General features: G+C 40.0%; 1 protein-coding gene across 8 annotated transcripts in view; it reads left to right on the top strand.

Moving 5' to 3' along the window:
• Nucleotides 1-23985, top strand: part of KIF6 (kinesin family member 6) — a 156325-nt gene that overhangs the window by 100212 nt on the left and 32128 nt on the right. For all 8 annotated transcript variants that reach the window (XR_014005924.1, XR_014005925.1, XR_014005926.1 and 5 more), the window contains exon 16: nt 16389-16439. Coding sequence is in view for 1 of the 8 variants with exons in the window: in XM_081186405.1 (XP_081042531.1) it covers nt 16389-16439 (51 nt within the window). In the remaining 7 variants the exon portion in view is untranslated. The remainder of the gene's footprint in view (nt 1-16388; nt 16440-23985) is intronic.

The following is a 23985-nucleotide window of genomic DNA, read 5'->3' as shown; positions in this document are numbered from 1 at the left end:
GCGCCCCATCAAAATGGGACTGTGGGGTGTGCTTTAAAGCATTTCTCAGAAGCACTGTTTGAAGCATCTGCCACCCTTCTCCTTTAAATGAAAGTGGGTGCTTCAAAAACTGCTTTGAGAAGGCCTTAAGGGCAGCTCATGGGCATCCTGTTCAGCTAAAATGGGACCTTGGGAGCTGCCTTAAAGCACTTCTCACAAGCAGCTTGCACACTTGAGTAGGCAGGTGGCAGCAGAGGTGAGGGTGGGGAAGACCTCCCCCCCCCCCCGCCCTGCTCACAGGAAAAACATGTGAGTTTCAGTCTTAAAGGTAAGGGAGAAGGCTTGCAAAAGCCTTTGTGAGTCTCCCATTCCCTTTAAGATTGTAGCAAGAGTAGATACTTAAAAGGGAAGTAGGAGGAGGTTTTCAAAGGCTTTGGCTTTGCTTTGTGTTACTGCAGCAACTTCTTAAAACATTCTGTGTGGACTTCCCTCAAAGATTGTTCAGAGGCTACTAATGTAAAATGTTGTGACTAAAAAGGAGCACAGTGGGTGGGGGTGGGGGGGACGACTTGATATCCACATTGATACACTTTTACATTTCTAAGCAGGAGAACATTGTACCAGTTTTTCATTAGTTTTCTGTATTCTTCCAGCCACACAATTCAGAATCCTAGAAGGCTTGGATAACCAAAGCCATTTTACCCTCACCTGTATGGACGTTCTTTAAGATATTTTGACAACATACAGTTGATTATCCTACCCATGTTCCATAAAGTAAGGATGGGGACTTAAAGAGGCTTTCTAGGTGGTTGGCCCACAATAGTGCATTCCCTCCCCTTGAAGATTTTTCTGAAGCAGAATCCTCCACCAGAGGTTAGCAAATAACTGATTACTTTAAAAGCATGTCATAGTACTTAGAGCGGAGCCCAGTGTTGTTGAGATCTCAATGAAATCAAGAGCCTAGATGAGGACAGAACTTGGCCAAAAGTTCCAAGAAAGAGCTTTAAAAATAAGTCAGCTAAGCTCTTCTGTTATTGCTGAGTTAGTGATCAAATGAGCTGATCATACAAAGCATAGAACAGTAGGCAGACACACTTGATGCATATAAGATTTTAGTAAAGATTTCCAGCACATTGATTTAAATGTGATGTTTACTCCACTAATTGGTATAACCTTTCCAAGAGGAAAAAATGAGCACAAATGGTATTTGAAAGCCCAAAGGAAAGCAGCTGTTTCTTTTATTCTGCTCAAAGATCACTTAATGCTATAATTGAAGCTGAGTGAGAGAGGAAAGACAAACTTTTGTGGGAGTAGCAGCCTTTCAGTTCAAATAGACCTTCCAGAAATAATGCATCTTGGCTAGTCAATGAGAACGACACATTCTTTCATTGCTGTGGTGATTCATGCAGGATCAAAAATCTACCACTACTACGAGGTATTGTAAAACAATTGTACACATCATTCCCCACTGTCATGTCACACTGTATTAATAGCAACAGAGAAAAAGAATGTAGGTACTTCACTGTCTAGAAATGTTCAACAGGGTTACTTTAAACCTAGTCAAGATAAGCTCAATGCCTTTTGTACATAGATGTTGCAATAAACAGATTGTTTGTCTTGCCATAAATATTAAGAAACCAATAAAGGAATTAAAGGAGGAGGATAGTTCTTCTTAGCAATTCAGGAGCTGCCTTCTGTTGAGTCAAAATATTGTTCCATCTAGCTCAGTATTATATACACTGACCATTAGCAGTTCTCCAAAGTTTCAGAGTGTGTTTTCTCCCAGTCCTCCCTGGCTCTTCCCTTCTTCTTTGTCTCAACGCTGGTTCCTCATCATTTGCCAGTTCATATGACATTTAAGGAATTCTCAACCATGTATCCTGCTTCACCACCTGTATTATCCATTTTGGTTGTGCTGCTATAAGAAAACTTGTTTTCTTCAGTCTTCTGTGATCCACTTCTAACTTTGTTTTTGTTCTCCTACATATGCACTGGGGAGAGAGTGTTTGGGTCACAAGAAAGAAATCACAAAGTATTAATCACAGGTGTCTTCACCTGCTATTAATATCCTGTATGGGTTTGCAGGCCTCTAGTCCTTTTTATCCATCTGGCATGTGAGGCATCAGAAGAAGTAATTTTTATTAAAATCTGTGGTTAGTAATACTGTCTCTGTGGAATAACTGTAGTGAACTCAAGTGGAAGCATTGTTTGAAATGAAGGAAAATAAGAAAGTCAGGATCATGAAAATAAAACGCAGCTGTCCTGGTAAATAAGAGAATGGATGGAAAGATGGAATAGATTAGGGAGCACAGAAGAAAGGGTGTAAATGTTGGGAAATTGTACAGGGGTATTGGGGGAAGGGAATATTTATGGAAATGAACATTCCCAAATTGTTAATCCATCTCAAATTCTGATCCTATAGAAATAAACAGGAGCCTTGTCCAGCATAATGAAACATGGCCTGTTTTATCCCTGCTGGATGCAGCCATGGAATCCTCAAAGGCAATTGAAGGGTTACACTCCGTGCTACTAGGTCAGCTATACTATGGCTATTATGTATGCAGTTATATTGTTAAAAGCAGGTGAAGAACATTTGACTTTATTTAGCTGAACCCAGCGAAGTAACATTTTAAAGCAACTAGTTGACAAGTTGGAAAAAGTCTCTTGTACTCTCTGTCTCATATTTTGCCGATATGAATGACACACCTTTTCAAGCAAGAGCTCGTTATTCAGAACTGAGTACCCCAGGAAAGGTGATAGCAGTATTGCATGAATTGATGTGTCAGAAGGATTATATAGTTTAGATTATTCGTGCATGAGCTTAAAGCAGGCATGTGCCCTCCCATAGGAAAGGTCCACGTTCCTGTAAATATTTTATCTGGTAAAATCTAATCTGAAGTGGCATGTGCAATAGAGCTAGCCTTAAGGATTTGGGCAGGATGAGTAAAATAAGTTCTCCCTCATTTTGAGTTACCATGACTTTAATATTGATTTTGTAGCTTGTCCGTCCCCAAGTGGTTCTCCATGGCTATCTGTTAACATGGGGTTCTATGGACCTCTGGGCACATTTGGAATTTTTAAAAAGGGCAGCGGATGTGTCCTGGCGGAATGAGAGAACCAGTGGACAGGGCTATATCTCTCTATATAAACTCTATAGAAAGGACAGGAAAGGATTTACTGGAGGTAGCATCATTCTGTACATCAAAAAAGGCATTGAGTCCAGCAAGCTAGAAATCCTGAAAGGCGTGGACTCCTCCACAGAATTACTGTAGATGGTGATACTAGGCTGCAAGAGTAATTCAATACTGGGAAAATGCTATTGTTCCCCTAGTTAAAAGGCTCAGGGAGATCTTGAAATGAATAAAAACCAAGGAGGAATGCAGAAGAAGAGAATTGGTAGTAGTGAGTGACTTCAACCAGCACCAATTTTAGGGTTGTGCGGGCAGTTCCCCTGCACAGGGGACACGTAATTCTGCTACTACTCATCATCATCATCATCATACCACCTCTATCTATATGGGTACCTACTGAGAAAATCTTTTCTGTTTGTGGGGTGGGAGGAATAACGGAGAATCAAATTAGGAGAATAAATAGAATCGATTATCCTGGGGAAGGGAAGGGTTGGCTGGCACCATGAAGAGTAGCACTTGAGGTTTTGTTGCATATTCCATTTTTTATTCTTGTTTTAAGACTTTTCTAAACCACTCCTGGGCAGCAGGATATAAATGGATAAACTGCAACAGCAGTAGAATGGTGCCTTGTGCCTTCAGACCTTTTTCTTGGCTGAATGAGATTGTACACTCACTTTCTCACAGATCATTTGCAGCCTATATACCATGACCACTCCTGCTTCAAGATTATGCCCTTAAGTCTGTTGACCACAGTGAAAATCAGCAGAAATAACTAGGTGCACAGTTTCAGAGTTACACTCAGATCATAGTTCCCCTTGCTCCGTGGGATTTGGGGGCAGCCAGCTGGAACTGGATGGGGGAAATTGCTTGAGTGTCACACAGATAATTCCCATGTAACTGTATGTTCGTACAGTACTGGATCCCATCCTTAATAACTTGTATTTAATTAATATGCTTTTCCTAATTTTTAATCAAGTTTTGTAGATCTCTCATCATGTTGCAAATTTTACTTGGAATTCAGTCTTCCTTTCAAAATAACTGGCAAGAAGTAATCATGTTTCAAAACTTGGAACCCTAAGGCTGGATGTAATTAATATATTAATACTTACAGAACAGTAAGGTTATTCAATTCTTTGAATTATGTTCCTAACCTCATGTAACTGGCAGCTTTTCCATAGGCTAGCAGTAAGATAAATGAGAAAATGGGAAGAAAAAGAATAGAAACACTTTGCTTATAATCTATTTTCTGAACGCAAAGAGTCCTTCAGCATCTGGTATCACTTCATTTTCATTTTAGAGGCCAGAGGCCTACTCTTTTCATACACTCCTACTGCCACTTGGACAGTCCTCAACATGAGGAAGTCCTTCATGGACACAGAGATGTGTATTTCTATGTCTATGTTCTGAATAACATATTTTTTAGAGGTGCTGGACAGGCAATGGATCAAGATGATCAGTTACTCTTATCAAGAAACTCCAGTGTACATGTTATGTAGCGATCTAACCTTCCACAAGAATGGGCAGTATCTCCACCCTGATATATTAGCACTCTGAAATCATTGGGGATAATTTCATATTACCATTTGCTGCTTTTGCAAAAGTATGTTCTTTGTAAGGTCAGCATATTTCATAATGCCCATGAAAGTGCAGATGTAAATCTTATTATTATAGCACTCTTCTTTCCACTCACATGAAGCAGCATGAGGAATCATACCCTGGGCTTTAATGGAAATGCCACTATGGATAGGTCAAAATCCTTAAAAAACACAGGAACATATCAGGAAGATATTTTGTATATGTGACCTGCAAATGAACAGTCATGGCAGAATTCACAAAATTGCTGCAATAAAATACAATGGCTGGTGTTTTCCAAGTTGATTAAACCTTAAATCATGTGGAATTAGCACTGTCGGCACAGCTGTTTCTGGATATGATGGGAGGAAAACAGTCTACAGCATAATAAATTCCTATATTACAAGGCCGTCATTACTGAACTGTAGCTTAGATTGAGCTGAGCTGGTTTTTTAAATCGTATTTTCCTTCTCTACCAGAAGTTATGAAATGGCTTTAAATCCACATACATAGTCAGCTGGCTTTGAAACATCACCAATACTTATTCTAGGACTTCCCATGGAATGTAAGTACTTTAGAAGGGCCTCATTTTTAGAGTTCATTGGAATGATTAAATCTTAGGAGTGGTATTTCTTTGGTAATATAGTATAGAATAACCATTTTTAAAAGAGCTTAACCCAAGTGAAAGGGCATCTGATCCAGGTTCAGACTACAGCATGTGAGGAGGGGAGGTTTAACCATTTTCTCCTGGGGAGGGAAATCACCCTACATCACAAATAAACTCCCATTGGTCCTGATGGAAAGGGACAAGTCGCATGAATGTACAAGATGAGAAGCAGTTGTCATTTCATATATTTCAGAAAATATCTTAAAATTATTCAAAGACTGCTTCGTGGTGTTTTGTTTTGCGGGGAAGGGATTCCTCATGTTGAACACTTCTCATTAGAACACCCAAAGCAGAGTGGATATGGCCCAATATTTCAAATAGCAACTTTCATCCAAAATATACCACTTAATATAAGCAACCATTATACTTGACAAAGATTTGAGTATATAGGAAAAGAGGGAAAGTTCAGACATTAGACAAAAATGTATCATCATAATCACTTTAGGTGTTTCATTGTGGTCCATAAAATTATCCATCACAGATATTGTTGAGTATGAGAGGAGGCAGGAGACCTTCATTCTGGTTTCTGTCCTTGCAGATAGAAGCAAACCCAGGTTCATCACATACACAGAATAGATATAACTAATCCTAGTTCTCTGATAAGTGTATGTATGTATAGGCACACAATGTGATTAAAAGCACATTGGCTCTGCCAACATACATTACATTTTTAGGTGCACGCTTACGCAACTGTGTGGAGAGTAGACTTTAAGCTGGTGTGCTGGATTGAAGTACAGTTTCTTTCTACTCTGCAGCATATAATGCATTTTTTGTGCTCAGAGTTGTAGAGTAAGCACCTTTCTTTTTCTACCATTCTTTAGAAATAATCAAATAATAAAAATGCAAACAGAAATCATTCGTATCTTGATTCATCTGGAGCCATTAAGACTAGCCTGCAGCATCAGCATGAATATGTAATTGACTTAAAGGACAGCGAACCCTTAGCCATATGGCATTGTGGTTTTTGTTTTTTGTTTTTAAACTATGGTAATGGGCCAATTCTATATTTAATTCAAGGACAAACAGATGTGATAAACAACTAAGGGACAATGTCCAGATGCTGTCTCTCTCACTTGAAAAAAAATATTGACATGCTTCTAATTTATTAGAGCCCATGCAAAACCATAGAAATGTACAGCTGAAAAAAACACTGAAGGATCTATTGCCTGCATCAGTGTTGGACCTAAAAGTTTTTAGTAATTTGGACCATACTATTCCTTTCCACACAGTGCTGGAGGGACCAAAATACACTATGCCAAAGTCAATAATAGATTCTGCTGGGCTGGGCAAGCTGTGTTCTTTAAGGAGTTCAGTTGGTGATGTTTCTCCATCTAAAGCTCAGTTCTGAAGCTTGGCTAGAAAAACTGGTAAGGAATGCAGATAACAGCTGCTTAGGAGCCATCACCTGACTTGGGCTTATTACAGGGAAGGAAAAGTGCAGATATTTAGACATGATCATGTATATGTTGCCTATGGACCGTTATTACTTTTTAAAAGGAGGTAGAAAGTGTATCGGTCCCTTAACTAGGATTGAATGCCTTGTATCCATAAATGCTTGTATTGTAGTATTAGCAGAGTGCAGTGTGGCCCTGCCATTGTAGTTGCTTCCCAAGTGGGGTGAGAAAGAGCACCACCCTCCAGGCCTTTGTACGGCTCTGTAGTGCAGCATTCCCACCCCCAGCACACACAGAAATCTTCCTTTGTTTATTGTAGAGGTATTTGGAGCTCTTCACAAGTGGACAGCCTTCCTCTTGAGCCTTACGTTTTGGATCATTCACTCTGTCATTACACTCTTCCTTTCCTCCGCGCTTTGTCCTTTTTAACAGTGAGCTGGCATTGCTGCCAACTTGTTTTGGCCCAGCAAGTCACTCTGCAACTTAGTGTGCCATGCTCCTCTTTTCGTTTAGCTGACTGCTAAGACAAGTCTATAGTGGTGCTGTCTTGCCTCCCAACACAAGGCCAGGGTTTGAAGAAGAAGAAGAAGAAAAATGGTGCTATATAGGCTGAAAAAGAAACCTGTCTTTTGTGCAACCTGGCCTCACCAGTGCACAGACGAGCAAGGTTCTGGAAAGGAAAAGGTTTACTATCTTTCCATTGACATTATAAGCATGGTGGCCATGCCTTTGTGGGTGCAAAGACACCACTGTCCTTTGGTCTTAATGGATTTTGCAGTACATCAGGATTAACTTAGGTTCAGCAAGTTCAGTAGACATAGGCTCTGGGTAAACATTAACTGAATACAGCTCTTTTTTCCCTGAACATATGAAGCAATGTCTCTGGTTTCCATTATGTTCTGTCTGTTGTGATGCAAAGCCAGAGGTTTTGTATTTTAAAAGCTTTTTAAAAGTAAAAGATACGTATATGTAGATATGTATGTACAGGGTGGCTTACAGTTAGGTGTACAATAAACATACAGGAGGAATAAAATGTAATATTTAAAAGTCTGGAGAAATAAAAAAGATCTGCACATGGCACTGCAATGACCTCAAAGTAGATGTCAGACAAACCACCCTGGAGAGAGCATTCCACAAACACATCAATATAGAATGTTTGAGTTTCCAAAGCACTTCATAATATGTTACTGCATGCCTAATCTTTGCAACAATCTTGAAAGGTTGAGGAGTAACAGTGTGCATCCCATATTGCTGGGGGACATGGCTGAGGCTAAGAGAGTGGATTGATTGTCTTAGGCTGTATCCTATGCACATGAAGGCTACAATCCTCCCCCTCCTCCCGGGCTACTCAAAGATCTTAGGACTGGGTGGTCATCCCCATCCACTGTCCTCTGCTGATCTCTTCTGGCAAGTGGGGAGCTCTGTCACTGTGGAGGTCCCCATTGCAGTCACATAAAGCATGGCAGAGAAAATGTTATTCCCAGTAATGTTCCTATCCATAGAAACTGATATGAGGCTACCCAACAGGGTCCATTGGTTTAATAGGATTTACTTCAAGTAACAGATTGGGCTATGCAGAGAGCCCAAAGATGGGCAACTTGGGAACATCAGTTACACCTACCCAGAACCAATTAGACCTCTGGTGCCCCCTGCCCTTCCCTGCCATGCCATGACTTGTGCCCTTGCCATGCTTGGCAACAGAGCTGCAGTGGATGGGAGAGGTAGAGGAGCTGGGGAGTGTGCAAGCATGTTTATGTGCACACAGTCCATATCCCTCCATTGGCTCATCCCCCCCACCTCAAATCATGCAACAGAGAGACAGTAGGGGTGGGGGGAGAGGGAGCAGAGCTGGTGAGCGGCGTGCAGTCTATTTGCCTCTGCCCAGCACTCGTTTGGGTACTCCCCAGTATCTCCCACTCACTGCCTCCCTGTTGAAGAGCTTGGGGGTGGGGAGTGAGCTAACAGGGGCTCCGTTAGCTCACTCCCCATCCCTGAGCCCTTAATCAGGGACATGCAAGTCCATAAGAGATCCATGAATTTAAATCAGTGTCCATGCTAATCTTCCTTCTAAAGTTCATACTGACACAGGCCTGGCTCTCCTTCATCCCCCCCTCCTTATTTTTATCTTCACAATAATTCCATGTCTTGTGTCTTCCATCAGAAGTCTGCACACTAATTTTGTTAGTTTCATCTCTTTTCCATACCTTGGGATGGTATTTTTATCCAGGAACCGAGGCCAAAACCACCAGATTTATCACAGTCCTAATGACAGCTAGCTGCATGCTGAGTGAATTCCTCAATTCCCCAAAACTACTTTTTTTGCCAGAACATGTGGAGATTCAGCATTCAGCATTTTATTGGTACTGTTATCTCCAAATGAAGAATGACTCCTTTGGAAAAAATGATTTGGTATCAACTGTGGGAATATTTTTAGCAGCTTGTTTGGTGAGGCTTCATAAAATATAATTAGTTGTGGAGAGAAATGTTAGCACAGTGCTAAGGTCAGTTTTGGGCAGGGTTCACTCAAAACAGTTCACATCATTGGGATCAAAATAATGTGTCTACAGTTCACATTATTGGGATCAAAAGGCACATTTCTGTAAGAATGTATGATATTTCATTGTTCCTTGAGTAAATATTTGTGTTTCGGAAAGTTATGGAACTGGCAGTACAACACGCCAAAGCCCATCTCTTGTTTGTAGGAAAAAGTCTGTACATACAAGAGAGCTGGAATCATTTACTTATTTAGTTACTAATAAGCCTTCGAGTTTGTTGCCTTGCCTTGGTAATGGACTGGATGAAAGCCAACAAACTGAAGCTCAATCAAGATAAGACTGAGGCACTATCAGTGGGTGGTTCCCTAGACCAGATGAGTGGGAGATTGCCTGCACTTGATGGGGTTACACTTCCTCTAAAGGAGAGGGTACGTAGCTTGGGGGTACTCCTGGATCCATTGCTGTTGCTTGAGGCTCAAGTGGCCTCTGTGGCACCGAGTGCCTTCCATCAGCTTTGGCTGCAGCCCCAGCTGCACCCCTCTCTGGACAGGGATAGGCTAACCTCTGTTGTCTATGTTCTGGTAACCTGTAGGTTAGATTACTTCAACACGTTATATGTAGGGCTGCCTCTGAAGATGGTTCAGAATCTTATCTGGTGCAGAATTTGGTGGGTAATGTTGTTAATGCAATCTTGTTATATTTGTAGTACTGAAATGTGGCTTTGTATATTGTTATATGTTCTATTATGTTGTTTTATAATGTTACAAAATTGTTCTTGTGATGGTTGATTTTGAGATATATTCCTGTTTTCTTTGTTGTAAGCCACTTTGAGCATGATTCTCTTTGTGGAAGAGTAGAGTATAAATAGAAATATGAAGGAAGGAAAGAATATGGAGAAACCTTAGTGTGATGCAGACAAAATATGACAGCCGTCTGCTACATGGAGCAGGAAGGAAACATTCCTAATTTTTCAAAATTCCTGAAGTAGAATGAAAATTTGTGGTAAAATTGAGGAAGTAGAAAAGAAATTGTATTGACTTGACGATGATACTTGATTTGAATTGGGGGGGGGTGACATTTGGGTGCATGTCCTCCAGTCCACTTTGAGATCCATACCCATAACACATAGGCAAAAGGGCTGGAATTACCTGGTATCTGCCTATATTAGGCTGCAGTTCTGTATCAATTTGCCCAGGAATAAGCCACATTCAGCTCATTAGTACTTACTCAGAAGTGAGTATACACGCTAGTGCTGTTAGAAACCATGTCTCCTATATTCTCCCAGCTGACTTCTGAGGGGATTGGGATTATGAAAGCTTCATGCACTGATTCAGATTTCAGGTACCTGCCTCACCTAGCAGGAGGTGCTCATTGCAGGTTTTCTATAAAAAAAACTTGAGTGGTCATCAGTCAGGGCTTCTTTAGCTGTGATTCCTGCATTGCAGGGGATTGGACTAGATGACCAACTCTTGAGGTCCTTCCCAACTCTACAGTTCTGTGAGTCTATGTGTGAGCATGTTTGCAAATGTAAATTCATTAGCCTATACAGACTAAATAATTGCCCTGCAGTCATAGTATAACTTGATTAAATAGCTGTCTGCCTTTGACAAAATATACCAATCTAAAAATAGACTGGATGCACATTTTGCTGTTCATCCTCTAGAAAAGATTGCATGGATTTGTGTTGCATGCCTAGCAGCTATGTAATAGAGGAACAGTGTTGGGCCCTTGGGAAATATGATGGTTAGCCTCTGTGGTTGGGCAGAAGTGTTTGTTACATTCTTGATGTGCACAGTTGACCAGAGGTGCAACCTTTCGTCTGACCTAATGGCTCAACATCATATTTAAAGAGATCATTAATCTACCTGATCTATGGACAGCTTCTGTCAGCACTTGTTATAAGGGAAAATATTGAGTACAATCCACCAAGAGTATCACCTGCAGAAGCATAATTGAAATTAATAGAGCTTCACAAGAGCACAACTGTAAAACATGTTAGAGGAATAAAGAAAAATTGTTTGCTCTAGGGCAGCCAACAGAGACTCTGATGGAGAGAGTGGGGGAACAAACTTGCTCCTTTCTATCACATAAAGCAGAAAAGAAGAGTGAATGAACACTCTGTAAATAAACCTACAACACAACTCTGCCAAATGGAGTGAAGAAATACATAAGGACTGAGAAGCTTTATGCATATTAGGGACATCTTATATATTGCAAAATGTCTACAGTGAGAATGTTTCTATGTATAAATGTACATAAACAGCATGTGCAGGTAGGTAACTCATAATGGGTGACAGTCACATGTGCTGGGAAGCTATAGAAGGCATATGCAGCAATTTACCAAATGCCAACTGATCACAGACAGAGTATTCTGCACGAATAAGCAACAACAATGTATTTCATTGGCTAGGACTTTCCCTGTTCTCTCAGCTGAGAGTCCACTTGGCACAGCTAGCACTCACCCCTTTGGCAATAATCATTTAGAAACACATTTACCGCGTACTTATGTTTCCATTTATCCATATTGATTTCAGGCCCTTTCTGTTAATGGCACATTGTTTTCCAGGCTAATTCCCCACCCTGGCCACCCAACTTCATTTCACAGTTAGCTATGCTTTGAGAAACCTTTGAGTTTTCTTCACTGCATCAGGTTGCAACTGCTTCTGGGTGCAGTTCCTTCATGGTCTGTGGGGGAGAATTAAAGTGACTTTAGCAACAGTAGAGAGAACAATTTAAGGACAGCAATGGAATAAAACAGATACCGAACATCCCCCTTGCTACCCTGTCAAACTCTCAATCCATTAGTTTTGAACTAATTTTGTGACAGTTAACCAGCTGAAAGTGTTGACCATTTCAATATTAAACAAACTTCACCCATTCTTATTAAATTCTTACATTTTTCATAATCTATAAGCAAAGCAGGTTAAACTTTTCATCACAGCCCATATAACACAATCCATCATTTCTTGCAGCCCTAAGTGCTAGATACTCCCTTTGTTAAAATAAAAACTGATATTCTCCAGATGCTGATTTCTGCATACAAAATCAAGACTGATTATAGCATATACGCAGACTTGTCAATTTGCTTGACAGAAGGGGATAAAAGCAGGACCAGAGTGAGGGTGTGATGGGCCACATCAAATGGTTGCTGAGAGCCCTTCCATTTTCGTCCCATTGGATGCTAAGTGCCAAACCAAGAACAGGAGAAGTGTTTGCCCCAAAGCAATCATTAAGTCAATCCTGCCTTGTTATTATTCATAGGCATTTAAATGTTGTCCAGAAGTTTTAATCTCTGATCTGTTTCCAGCACAGTCAAATTGCAAAGTAATTATAACACTAAACTCATCAATCAAAAAAGACATATGACTTCCTACTTTGCTCTCATTGTCAGCAAAGCAATGTTTTGCTGAACCTTTAATAAATAACAAATTTAAATAGCCTAAGAAAAGTTATCCTAGTAGAGACAGTTCAGTCATAATCTATTATGTGCTGTTATCCAAAAAGCCTCCAAGGTTACCAAATAATTATGGTTGTTTTTAAATGACATGTTTATTATAAGTGTATATGAATGTGGCTAGCTCATAATGCTGTTATCACAGTATGAGGAATATTTTGGGGGGAGCTTGGTTCAGGATAAAATAAGGTTGCTATTACATGCAACATACTAGTTAACAAAATGTCAAATCATTGGAAAGCAGACATAAGCAGGGGTGTTGTTGTTTTTTAAAGAACTCTGTTTATTCTTTTGGAAAATGTTCTCGAGTCAATTGTTTTCTAAACATTTCAAAGTTCTAAATGCGGATTGAGCTTTAATTTAACTGACTCTTCTTCTTAATTGAGCAGGCACTGTAAATAGCAAAGCATATGAGTCAGAATTTGGGGTTTTCAAACATCTTTCTGTCAAACATCTGTTTCTGTTTGTGTAATACCATAATATTAAGAATATCAGAGAAAGAGACATTCATATATATATATATATATATATGTTTGTGTGTGTGTGTGTGTGTGTGTGTGTGTGTGTCAGTCTTGCAGCCTAACCATCAAAGCTGCTATTATCTTCAGGTACAATGCTTTCCTTTTCCTCCTGACTGCTTTGTTTAAACTACTCATCCAGCAAGATTTGAATATCCTCTTTTATAAGTAGGTACCACCAGCCCCCTACAAACAGTTTTTCATCCAATCTAGGGGGATCTGCTTAAAGAGACAACATAGGAGGGTGCACTGTAATGACAGGTCTGTGGCCCACATCCTCTTGAAATGAAGTCTTTCCAATTTCTCAAGTTCCTACTGCTCTACAGACTATTGATGTTACACAAGTGTCTGGGCATGTGGTGTTTCACCAGTCTGGAGCACTTAACCAAACATGTTTTTCCTGGTAAATCACAGAGACACAAAAGCATCAAACAAGCAATTTGGCAAAAGAAAATCAAAAGTTAAATATGATTCTAACTTATGTACTCTGCTTCAGCATTTTTGGTAATTTGCTGAGCCAGCCTTGAAGATTTTAGAAGGCTTTTCTGAGCTGGATCTCACTGTCCAGGCTGAACAATGGGGGTGGAGACACTCCTTCAGGTATATAGGGCCAAAGCTGTTTAGGGCTTTAAAGGTCAGCACCAACACTTTGAATTGTGCTCAGAAATGTACTGGGAGCCAATGTAGTTCTTTCAGGACTGGTTTTATATGGTCTCGGCAGCCAGTCCCAATCACCAGTCTAGCTGCTACATTCTGGATTAGTTGTTGTCTCCAAGTTACCTTCAAAGGTAGCCCCACATAGAGTGCAATACAGTAGTCTAAGTCTTTTCTCTTCTCTTTGGAGAGCACTCTTAGCCGAGTAAGATTGTCTTCCATAAACACGGTTTTAACAATGAGTCCGTAAGTGACTGTGGAGGCCAATTCTGGACCCACACATGCTTCCACAGTGGGGACATTAGTTCCTGGGCGGGAGTTGATCATGGTGTGGATTTGCCAAGTGTGCCTTCCTCTTAGCACGTCCCTCCCTTGCGGTCTGAGTTTGAGTGTCTTCAAAGTCCATGACACCTTTGGTAAAGGCTGTTCTCCAGCTGGAGCACTCACAGGCCAGTGTTTCCCAGTTGTCGGTGTTTATACTACATTTTTTTAGATTTGCCTTGAGACAGTTTTTAAACCTCTTTTGTTGACCACCAGCATTACGTTTTCCATTTTTAAGTTCGGAATAGAGTAGTTGCTTTGGAAGACGATAATCAGGCATCCGCACAACATGACCAGTCCAACAAAGTTGATGTTGAAGAATCATTGCTTCAACACTGCTGATCTTTGCTTCATCCAGTACATTGATATTAGTTCACCTGTCTTCCCAAGTGACTAAGTGGGAGGTAACCAGAACATGTACCACCCTGGCAAGACAGTGTGCAGACAGGTAGGGTCTCAGCCGGCGTACCAGATGGAGCTGGTAGACAGCTGCCCTCGGCGCCTGCACCTGCATGGACCACTGTGAGTCCAGAATGACTCTCATGCTTCAGAACTACCTCTTCATCATCAGAACTGTTGCCTTCTCCCTAATGGAATTATTTGCTCACTTATATCTTACCAATACATTTATTTCCCACTGATACAGTTTCAATCATTCTCTCACATCCTGCTGTGAAAATATTATGGCTATCCCCTGTTCCCATGTCTTTCAGACCACTCCTCATTTGGGCCTCCTCTCTTCTCCACCCCTGCTTATGTATAGATTCTCATGAAATTATTCCCTTGTGTACATTGTTATAAAATATGTTCATTCTCATGTAACACATAGAATAAAAATAAATTCTAGCCAACTATTTCTTTTCAGGAGGGCAGCTGTAGTTAAAATATCCTAGAATTTTTTGTGCTCTCACATTTATCATGGATTTCCCCCAGGAAAATTGAAACTAGTGTGGGTCTTGCAGCACTAACAACAAATGATTTAAAATAGAATTCTTAAGATGTGGTTTTGACCCCTTTCAAGCTATGACTACTTCATCCAGCAACAATTTGATGTAAAGTACTAGAGTGAAGACACCCCAAAACATACCTGAATTCTTTGAGATATATATATATATATTCTAATGTTTTTAAGACTTGTATCCTGACTGAATATTTAGATTTTCTCCCCTCTAAATGAGTTCCATTTTTCTTGCAGTTTGACCAGGGTTTGACTGTATATCTTTGACAACTCAATGATCTTGCCCCTTTACGACAGACCTCAGTTTCATACTACATGTTTTGTTCAGGGAGAGAGCATGAGGAAAATGGGCTGAACTTGTTCAGTGGCCATTAGGGAATAAGATTATTATTAATTACTGAATTTATATACTACCCTATACCTGGATGGTAACTGTTCCCGCCCAGACTGGAAATTAACCTACAGTTCTAGGAGGTCTTTATACTCAGGAGTTAGGATCAGTTGAAACAGAGGTAAAAAACATACAGTGATGCATTGCAGGCTGCCTGGGACCTCATGGGAGCTGGGCAATATGAACAGTACCAATTCATACAAACAGCATCTTTTTGTGAGGCCAGTCCAAGAGCCATGTCTGTAACCCAGCCCTGACTTTAATGTGAAGACTCCAGGAAATGGACTCCTGATCAAGGTGGCACAGCTTGTGACAGGATATTCACTAAGATGAAGGCTTCATCTACTCCTTCTGCTTGAGAAGGCGTTGGTACATTCCTATATCGAGCACTGAAACTTTTAGAAAATATACTGCATCTGGCATTTACAATTGCCCTTGGAACATTCAAGTATTTCAGCGTAACTTGCTTAAATGCTGGTTATGAGACTGAGTGAATGACTAATAGCAGTTTTCCATTGCTAGTTTTATGAATGAGTTCCTCTTAGTCCATTTGTCTTCCACGCTGCTTGGCTTTATAAAGTTGCAGGACGCTGCAGTTCCATGAAAGTGGCTGTGCTGCCATCCTGGGACTGAATTTTCAGAGCCAATGACCAAGCCAGTGCTTTGAGATACGCAATAAATAAATTCTAAATAGTACTGGCATTGACAAGATAAAGAAAGACTGTTTGGGAGATCGCTAATGACAATGGAATATATGCCTGCACTGGCTCCGCAGGAGAGTACAAAGCATGAAAATTGTTTGTCAAGTTATTTTATTTACTTTATTGAGCAAATGTACTTTGTCATTTACACAGATCATTTGAAAGAGGAGATAACCCAGCGGCACATGCAGAAAGCAGCTCAAGGTGAGTTTTGTTGCAGCCATTCTTAGCTCTTTCCATACAAGGTTGTTCCCTCCACACAAATGTATAGTTGCTTGTTGCCTGCAATCCTCCTGTTCTTGGCTATGGGCTTTCTGCCCCCTGTGCATTTCATGCTACACTGGAGGCATTTTCCTCATGTTGTTCAATGGTCACGCGGCAATGTTTTCATGGCCTCTTCTCTCCTCACAAACAAATTTATCACCGTGGTTAGTGACAGCAGCTGAAGAATTAGGCCTTTTGACCTCACTGGGGCTACACTTCTCCACAAGCTGAGGATCTCGTCCCCTGGCTTCAGTGGAGCCATATTGATTTATGCCTGGGTTTGTTTTGCTTAGATGTTGTCCTGGGTTGAACTGTAACACCGCAGCCTTTGAGAGCAGATATAAAAACATGTGCACTCTGTATGTTTCCAAACATCTCCAGAAACATGTGGAGCCTTCGCAAATGTTTAATTACTCTTCACTCTTCACAGAAACAAATAATGGGTTACTTGATTTAAATAAAGATGACAGCATAGAGCTGCTGGGTGGCAGCTGAAATTTTGAGCACTGCAGTTTCTAATAATTGTCCTTCATACATAAGGCAGGCCTTAAATGTTCATATATCACATTTATAACATATGCAAGATTGTTTTGATAACCACAGTGAATATCTTCTATATGTTTTTTTTTATTCATTCATTGTAATATCATAGCCTGATGTTTGCTGTGTAGATTGGCGATCATTGCATGCCTCTCTTGTATATGTGTGTTCAGTCTGACAGAAACAGCTGTAAGTTCTCCTAATGGCTTCCTTGATCACCATAAAGACATCAAGACATCCGTGAATGAAAACTGCTTGGTAGTAAACCTACTTAAGACTATGTGGAAAAATCCCAATACAAAATGAAACCTAATTTCCATTTGAAATCTTGGTGTTAACATTTTCCAGCTGCCTCTCTTACTTAAAACTTTCCTCTCTATGGAGATACTTTACTTCTATTTTGAATAATGATGATCTCTTTTCCCCTGATGGACATGCTTTGGATGTGGATTTCTCATTTCAGGAAACCTTCATACTCAGCCTTAAAAAAAGTTTTAAGACAGATTTCCTTAATTGTCTTTCCTTGCCCTTCCAAGGCAGTCTGTTCCGCAGTAGAACATCTCTTACCATCAGAAATTTCCTTTATTGTAACTTGAATCCATTGGTTTGTGTATGGAGCGGGTGCAAACAAGCTTGCTCCATCTTCCATGTGACAGCCCTTGAGATATTTGAAGATGGATATTTGAACTATTTAATTTCTGACTTATTTATAGCATTTTTAACCTATGTCTAGGTCCACCCCTGGACACAATACTCCATATGTGGTTTGACTAAGGCAGAATAGAGTGGTACTATTACAGTGGTGCCTCGCAAGATGAAAAGAATCCGTTCTGTGATTCTCTTCGTCTAGCGGTTTTTTTCGTCTTGCGAAGCAAGCCCATTGAAGGATTAGCAGATTAGCGCTATTAGCAGCTTTTAGCGGCTTTTAGCGGGTTTTAGCGGCTTTTAGCGGCTTATCTGCTGATCGGCTCAGCTGATAAGCGGCTTAGCGCTATTAGCGGCTTTTAGAGGCTTTTAGCGGCTTATCTGCTGATTGGATCAGCTGATAAGCGGCTTCGTGCTATTAGCGCTATTAGCGGCTTTTAGCGGCTTTTAGCAGCTTATCTGCTGATCGGATCAGCTGATAAGTGGCTTAGCGCTATTAGCGGCTTTTAGCTGCTTTTAGCGGCTTATCTGCTGATCGGATCAGCTGATAAGCGGCTTAGCGGCTTAGAAAAAGGGGGGGAAAGGGAAAAAAAACCCAGCAGGAACTCGCAAGACATTGTTGTCTTGCGAAGCAAGCCCATAGGAGATTCGTTTTGCGAAGCACCTCCAAAATGGAAAACTCTTTCGTCTAGCGACTTTTCCGTCTTGCGAGGCATTTGTCTTGCGGGGCACCACTGTAATTCCCATTATATCTCTGTTGCTGCAGCTTCAAATAGCATTAGTGGTTTCATCACATTCATCCAGTGCTATACAAGCTGCACTGGCTCCCGGTGGAGTACAGAATCAGGTTTAAGGTGCTGGTTTTAACCTTTAAAGCCCTATACGGCCTAGGACCCTTGTACCTATGGGACCGCCTCTCCTGGTATGCCCCACGGAGAACCTTATGGTCCGCAAGCAATAACATATTGGACGTCCCGAGCCTCAGGGAGATTAGACTGGCCTCAACCAGGGCCAAGGCCTTTTCAGCAATGGCCCCGGCCTGGTGGAATGCTCTGTCACAAGAGACCAGAGTCCTGCGGGATTTGACATCTTTCCGCAGAGCCTCCACGACGTTGCTGTTCCTCCAGGCCTTTGGTTCAGTCTGACTCCCCCTCCCCTTTCATAAGAACTTGCATGAAAGTGGCCTCCCAATTTTTCTTACAGGCTCATATAAGTTCAGCACAAACAGTTGGGCTTGGTGAGCATTTAAAATCCCCAACCCTAATCTGCAGGTTGCCATCTGCTTGGATTTTATTCTGATCCTGATCTGATTTTAGGATGTATTTTAATTGATTGCCTGATTTTATGTTAATGTGTTATACATTTGATGTTAGCCACTTTTAGTCCGGTTTTAGCCGGGTAGGGTGGCGTATAAATAAAAATTATTATTATTATTAATTCACACACCTTTATGAAAGTGTCAGTCTCTTTCAGTTCTGATAATGCGGTCAAAGATTTCAGATTTTTGTTGGATAAATGAAGACATCTAAAGAACAGAATATACCATAATAGGTTTCCAGTCAAGGAACAAAACCAGTTCTAGTTGTGGTTTGAATGAAAATTGAACAAGAGCTGCAGTTTCTTAGTATTTCACACATTTAATTTTGTTTCAGTGCTATGGTATATTCGGCTTTTTTGAATATTTGTGTTTCAAATTTGAAACAACCCACATCTGTATATCTAGTATAATGCTTTTGATTCGCTTCCTAGAGTGACATCTAGTGGCATTTTAGGCCATTTTATCTGCCCATCGTTACAGAGAAAATCATTTCCCCAATGTTTCCATGAGTTCAGAACAACAGCATTGGCATCACTTAGCCCTGAGGGTTATTTTTGGAATTCTGAGACTAAAAAGTGGTTGATCAGATGATGTTTGTTAAGAGCATAGATTTTCCATTAGTCCTGGAACAAGATTTTGGTACCAGCTCTGGATGAGTACCTCAAAAACATTCCATGAATATTTGCCTAGGGGACCATTTAAATTTCTTTTGAGAGATCTAAATCTTTTGGGGTTCACATTTCTCTAATGCCATGGCAAATGAATTTATTGGCAGGGATTCTGCAAAAACAGCAGCATAAGGGAAAATAAATAGGCATAGAAAGTAAATTTTGTTCATTAAAACTATTGCTAGTGTATCAACCCTGAGTCTAAAATACTTCTTCATGATCATGCCATAAATTGATGTGTCCAAGCGAAGCAACATGGAAATAACTGAGAATTTGTCATAGCAAGCATGCTATCAAATAATTTTGGTTTACATTAATAAATTTGAGAACAGGTTACTAAACTCTGTTTTCTCACTTTATGTGTTTTAATTGCTTTAATCAACAACTATTAGAACAAATTTTATACCAACAAATGTAGTTATGACATTTTACATTATGTTAAGGAGTATGGTATTTTTAAGCTTGGGAGACACTGAGAATCTTAGCTATACTCGCTGGTGATACTACAGTGTCTTTCAATGAATGAGTACAGCTATAATTTCAAGGAGTGCTGATCTTTAGGTTGTATACATTTTGAAGGTTAAAGGAACCATGTATATTTTAATAGACCAATCAGTTTCATATATATGCAATGGACTAGTTCTAATATAAATATGAATGAAACAGAATGGAGAGGAATATCTGCTATGACTATATTTGAATCACTCAGAGATTATGTTGAGAACCTGTCTAGGCATCCAGTCATGGGGTGATCTTCGAACCTGAGACATGATCATAGAATCATAGAATTGTAGAGTTGGAGGGGATCCTGAGGACTGTCTAGCCCAACCCACTGCAATGCAGGAATATGCAGCTATATGATAAGGGGATCAAATCTGCAACCTTGGCATTATCAGATCCGCACACTAACCAAGTAAGCTGTCCATTTAATTGGACAAAACATTTTTGCATGCTTCACTCAGATGCAAATTTAGAATGAACCTAATTGTATGCATGTGGATTTATAACAAGTGTACAACTCAAATAAATTTGAGGGACACATTTACAATTTTACTATTCCAAGAGGACTGTCTTCTTCTTCTTCTTCTTCTTCTTCTTCTTCTTCTTCTTCTTCTTCTTCGGCAATCACTCGTAGCCTAGTAAGATTGTCCTCCATAAACACGGTTTTAACAATGAGTTTGTAAGTGACTATGGAGGCTAATTCTGGATCCACACATCCTTCCACAGTGGGGACATTGGTCCAAGAGGACTGTAGTACTTTGTTAGCCTTGGGGAAAGCATTTAGCTCAGTGGTCTCTCTTTAATCCTTTCGTCTTTAATCCTTAATCATATTGTATGTAGCCGCCCAGAGTGGCTGGGGAAACCCAGCCAGATGAGCAGGGTATAAATAATAAAATTATTATTATTATTATCATTTCTAAACCCTTTTTCTGTTAAACTTTCCCTCAGTGTGGTGTAGTGGTTAAGAGCAGTGGACTCGTAATCTGGTGAACCAGGTTCACTTCCCCGCTCCTCCACATGCAGCTGCTGGGTGACCTTGAGCTAGTCACACTTCTCTGAAGTCTCCCAGTCTCACTCACCTCACAAAGTGTTTGTTGTGGGGGAGGAAGGACAAGGAGATTGTTAGCCACTTTGAGATTCCTTAGGGTAGTGATAAAGCGGGATATCAAATCCAAACTCTTCTTCACTACACATAGTGGTCTACTCTTCTGTGCTCTTCTCCTCACTTCTATAAGTCAGTATTCTTATTGATTCCCCCTCTTTTTCTGTTTCCTTAGTCATAGGCGTCTCCTTTGACCTGTTTCTGTTACCTTTTCCAGTTTCAATTTCTCTGCATTTTCATGTCTTCACTGTACCTCCCACTCCACACATCTTCACACTTATCCCCCAAATGATTCCTCCCTTCTTTTCTTTCCTCACCCACAGGTCTCTCTGCATTCCATGTTAAGTATTTTCCTCTCTACCAGTAGGAACTCTCTCTCTCTCTCTCTCCATTGTCTTTGATCTGGACCCCTTTCTTTAATAGGTCTTCCCTTTGTGCCTTGTAAGACAACTTCTCTATGCACTGTGTATCTGTCTGACTGTCTGTATCTCTCTCCCTCTGCACTGCCCACTCTCAGATCTGGTTTTCGTGAACAGCATATAAAGCAGGAAACCCATGTCTGAATGGTAATGCTTCATTTCAGGTAAATGTTTCATTGAACAGGAAATGTCACAGATGTAGAAATCTGCATGTCAAGGAGAAGGATAGGCAAGGGCCCTTTCCTCTGACATATAGTTTTCTATATTCAGAGATTTTTTAAAAAACATGGAAAATCATTCAGCCGTGCAAGTCCTCACCTGCAGTCTGAAGTATCACTGCCCAGTAGTTTGTCATGTTTTCTGCTGTTTGTGAGAGCTAGGTCTGTTACCAGCTCTCTTTCTGCTTCAACATCCATAGATCACTGTTGACCCCCTCTTATTACTCCTTCCCCCTCTTCACTCCCATAGGTCTCTCTTTGCATCTATGTTACCTCTTTTCTATTTCCCCACTACATCTCTCTGTGACCCCTTTTCCTTCTTCTAATGTCTTTATGATCTGTTTCTGCATCCCATTCCCATTAACATGAAAAGCAATTTAAATGATGCAAGTAACCTGGAGAAACTGATGCTGCTCCCTCCATAAGACGGAAGGACCAGTTCAGACATAGTGATGTGGGCATTCTCTCATTCATACCCCATTTTTGATGGGCTTGGCCATGCCTTAGAGGTTTACGTAATTATGTGGGGAATGGCCACGAACAATAGGTATTTGCAATTCTCTCATGGGATTGCAAGGGACTGGAATGAGGCCACAGTCAACCTGAAGAATTTATGTTGTGCAGGTCAGTTTTATAGTATCTTTGAAGTTAAAATTCAGTGAAGCTAAACTTCACTTTATCGGCATAGTATTCTCTAAGTAAATATCCTTTACACTTGGTGACTGGCCAAGTACTAAGAATGTTGCTGCTGTAGCACTTGAGAAACAGTTATGATAAAATCTAATAACTATGTTGTGGTTTCTTATTCAGGCGTAAATGAAAACCAGAATAGAAAAGCAACAGCTCAGGAATCTTATAACTTTGGACTCCGAGGTCTTAGGTCTATCCATAATAGTCCTAATCTAGAGAAAGTGAGGCACTTCTCAAATATAGCCCTAAAAGTGTCTCCACATAAACAGGAGATGGTTTGGGGAAAAGCATGTTTTTGTTGCATCCATGGTGTTACTTTTGAAAGAAGGGGAGTTTAAATAATATTTTTAATAAGAAATTAATCGTTCTGAGGAAAAGATGGAAAGCTATCAGAAGGACTCTAGGGAAGAGTCGTTTTGATAACCATTATATGGCAATTTAAAAGCCTGAGCACCAAGAAAATGGATGGCTAACAGAAAAACAAATGTCTTATGAAAAGAGAGAGAGAAACAATAGAAACAAAAACAATTCAGTTACCAAAAAAATAAGGAATTATGAGAATAAAATGAGACAATATAATATGAAAAATAAGTCTGTATTTCTATATTTACCCAGAGGTTTACCCAGAATTAAGTCTAATCCCATGACTTATTTCTCAGTACACATGCTTAGAAAAGCACTGCATAGAAGAGTAAGAAATAATAACATTTATTATATCATTGTTACTTAATATTTCAGGTTTTTATAATAAAGCATTAACGAAATCCAACTCTCTTTGATTGGGGATTTTTAGATTTTTTCAAGAATGCCCATTTAATTTATTCTCCTTTCAAAGGATGTTATGCTAAAAATTCACGGATAAAATATATTGAATTTTGGTAAGATTTTTTAAAATAGGATGACAGCACTGCAATTTAATAAACTTGCAGGCAGGTTTGTCAAGATTTTCACCTTAAGCCTGCAGGTGGGGTAGAAATAGTGTCATCTTGCTGTTCATTTAGATTTGGAGACATTTACGTTCCCTTTAAACTAGCTTTTTTTTTTATACTTCATTCTCGTAAATTGTTCAAACATCTTAGGATACGTTGATTACAGAAATTATCTTTCTTCTCTTGGACTTGGGATGCATGCTATTAATGCTTGTATATTAAGTCCATAAACTGTATGTTCCCAAGGGCTAATTCACATATTCATGATTTCATGGATTCATATTTCATGGATTCATATTTCATGATTTGTATCTGATGAATAGGCAAAGTGCGTGCATTGAAAAAATATTGTGTTTGAGATAGTCAAGAGAAATGAAATCAACATACTTGATTATTATGATCACAAATTGAGGACAACACAGAATGTTATATTTACCAGGTGATGAACATGTACAG

This window comes from Podarcis bocagei (assembly GCF_964188305.1).
Source record: "Podarcis bocagei genome assembly, chromosome: 3".
Classification (NCBI taxonomy): domain Eukaryota; kingdom Metazoa; phylum Chordata; class Lepidosauria; order Squamata; family Lacertidae; genus Podarcis; species Podarcis bocagei.
This window is presented reverse-complemented; position numbering and strand designations above follow the sequence as displayed.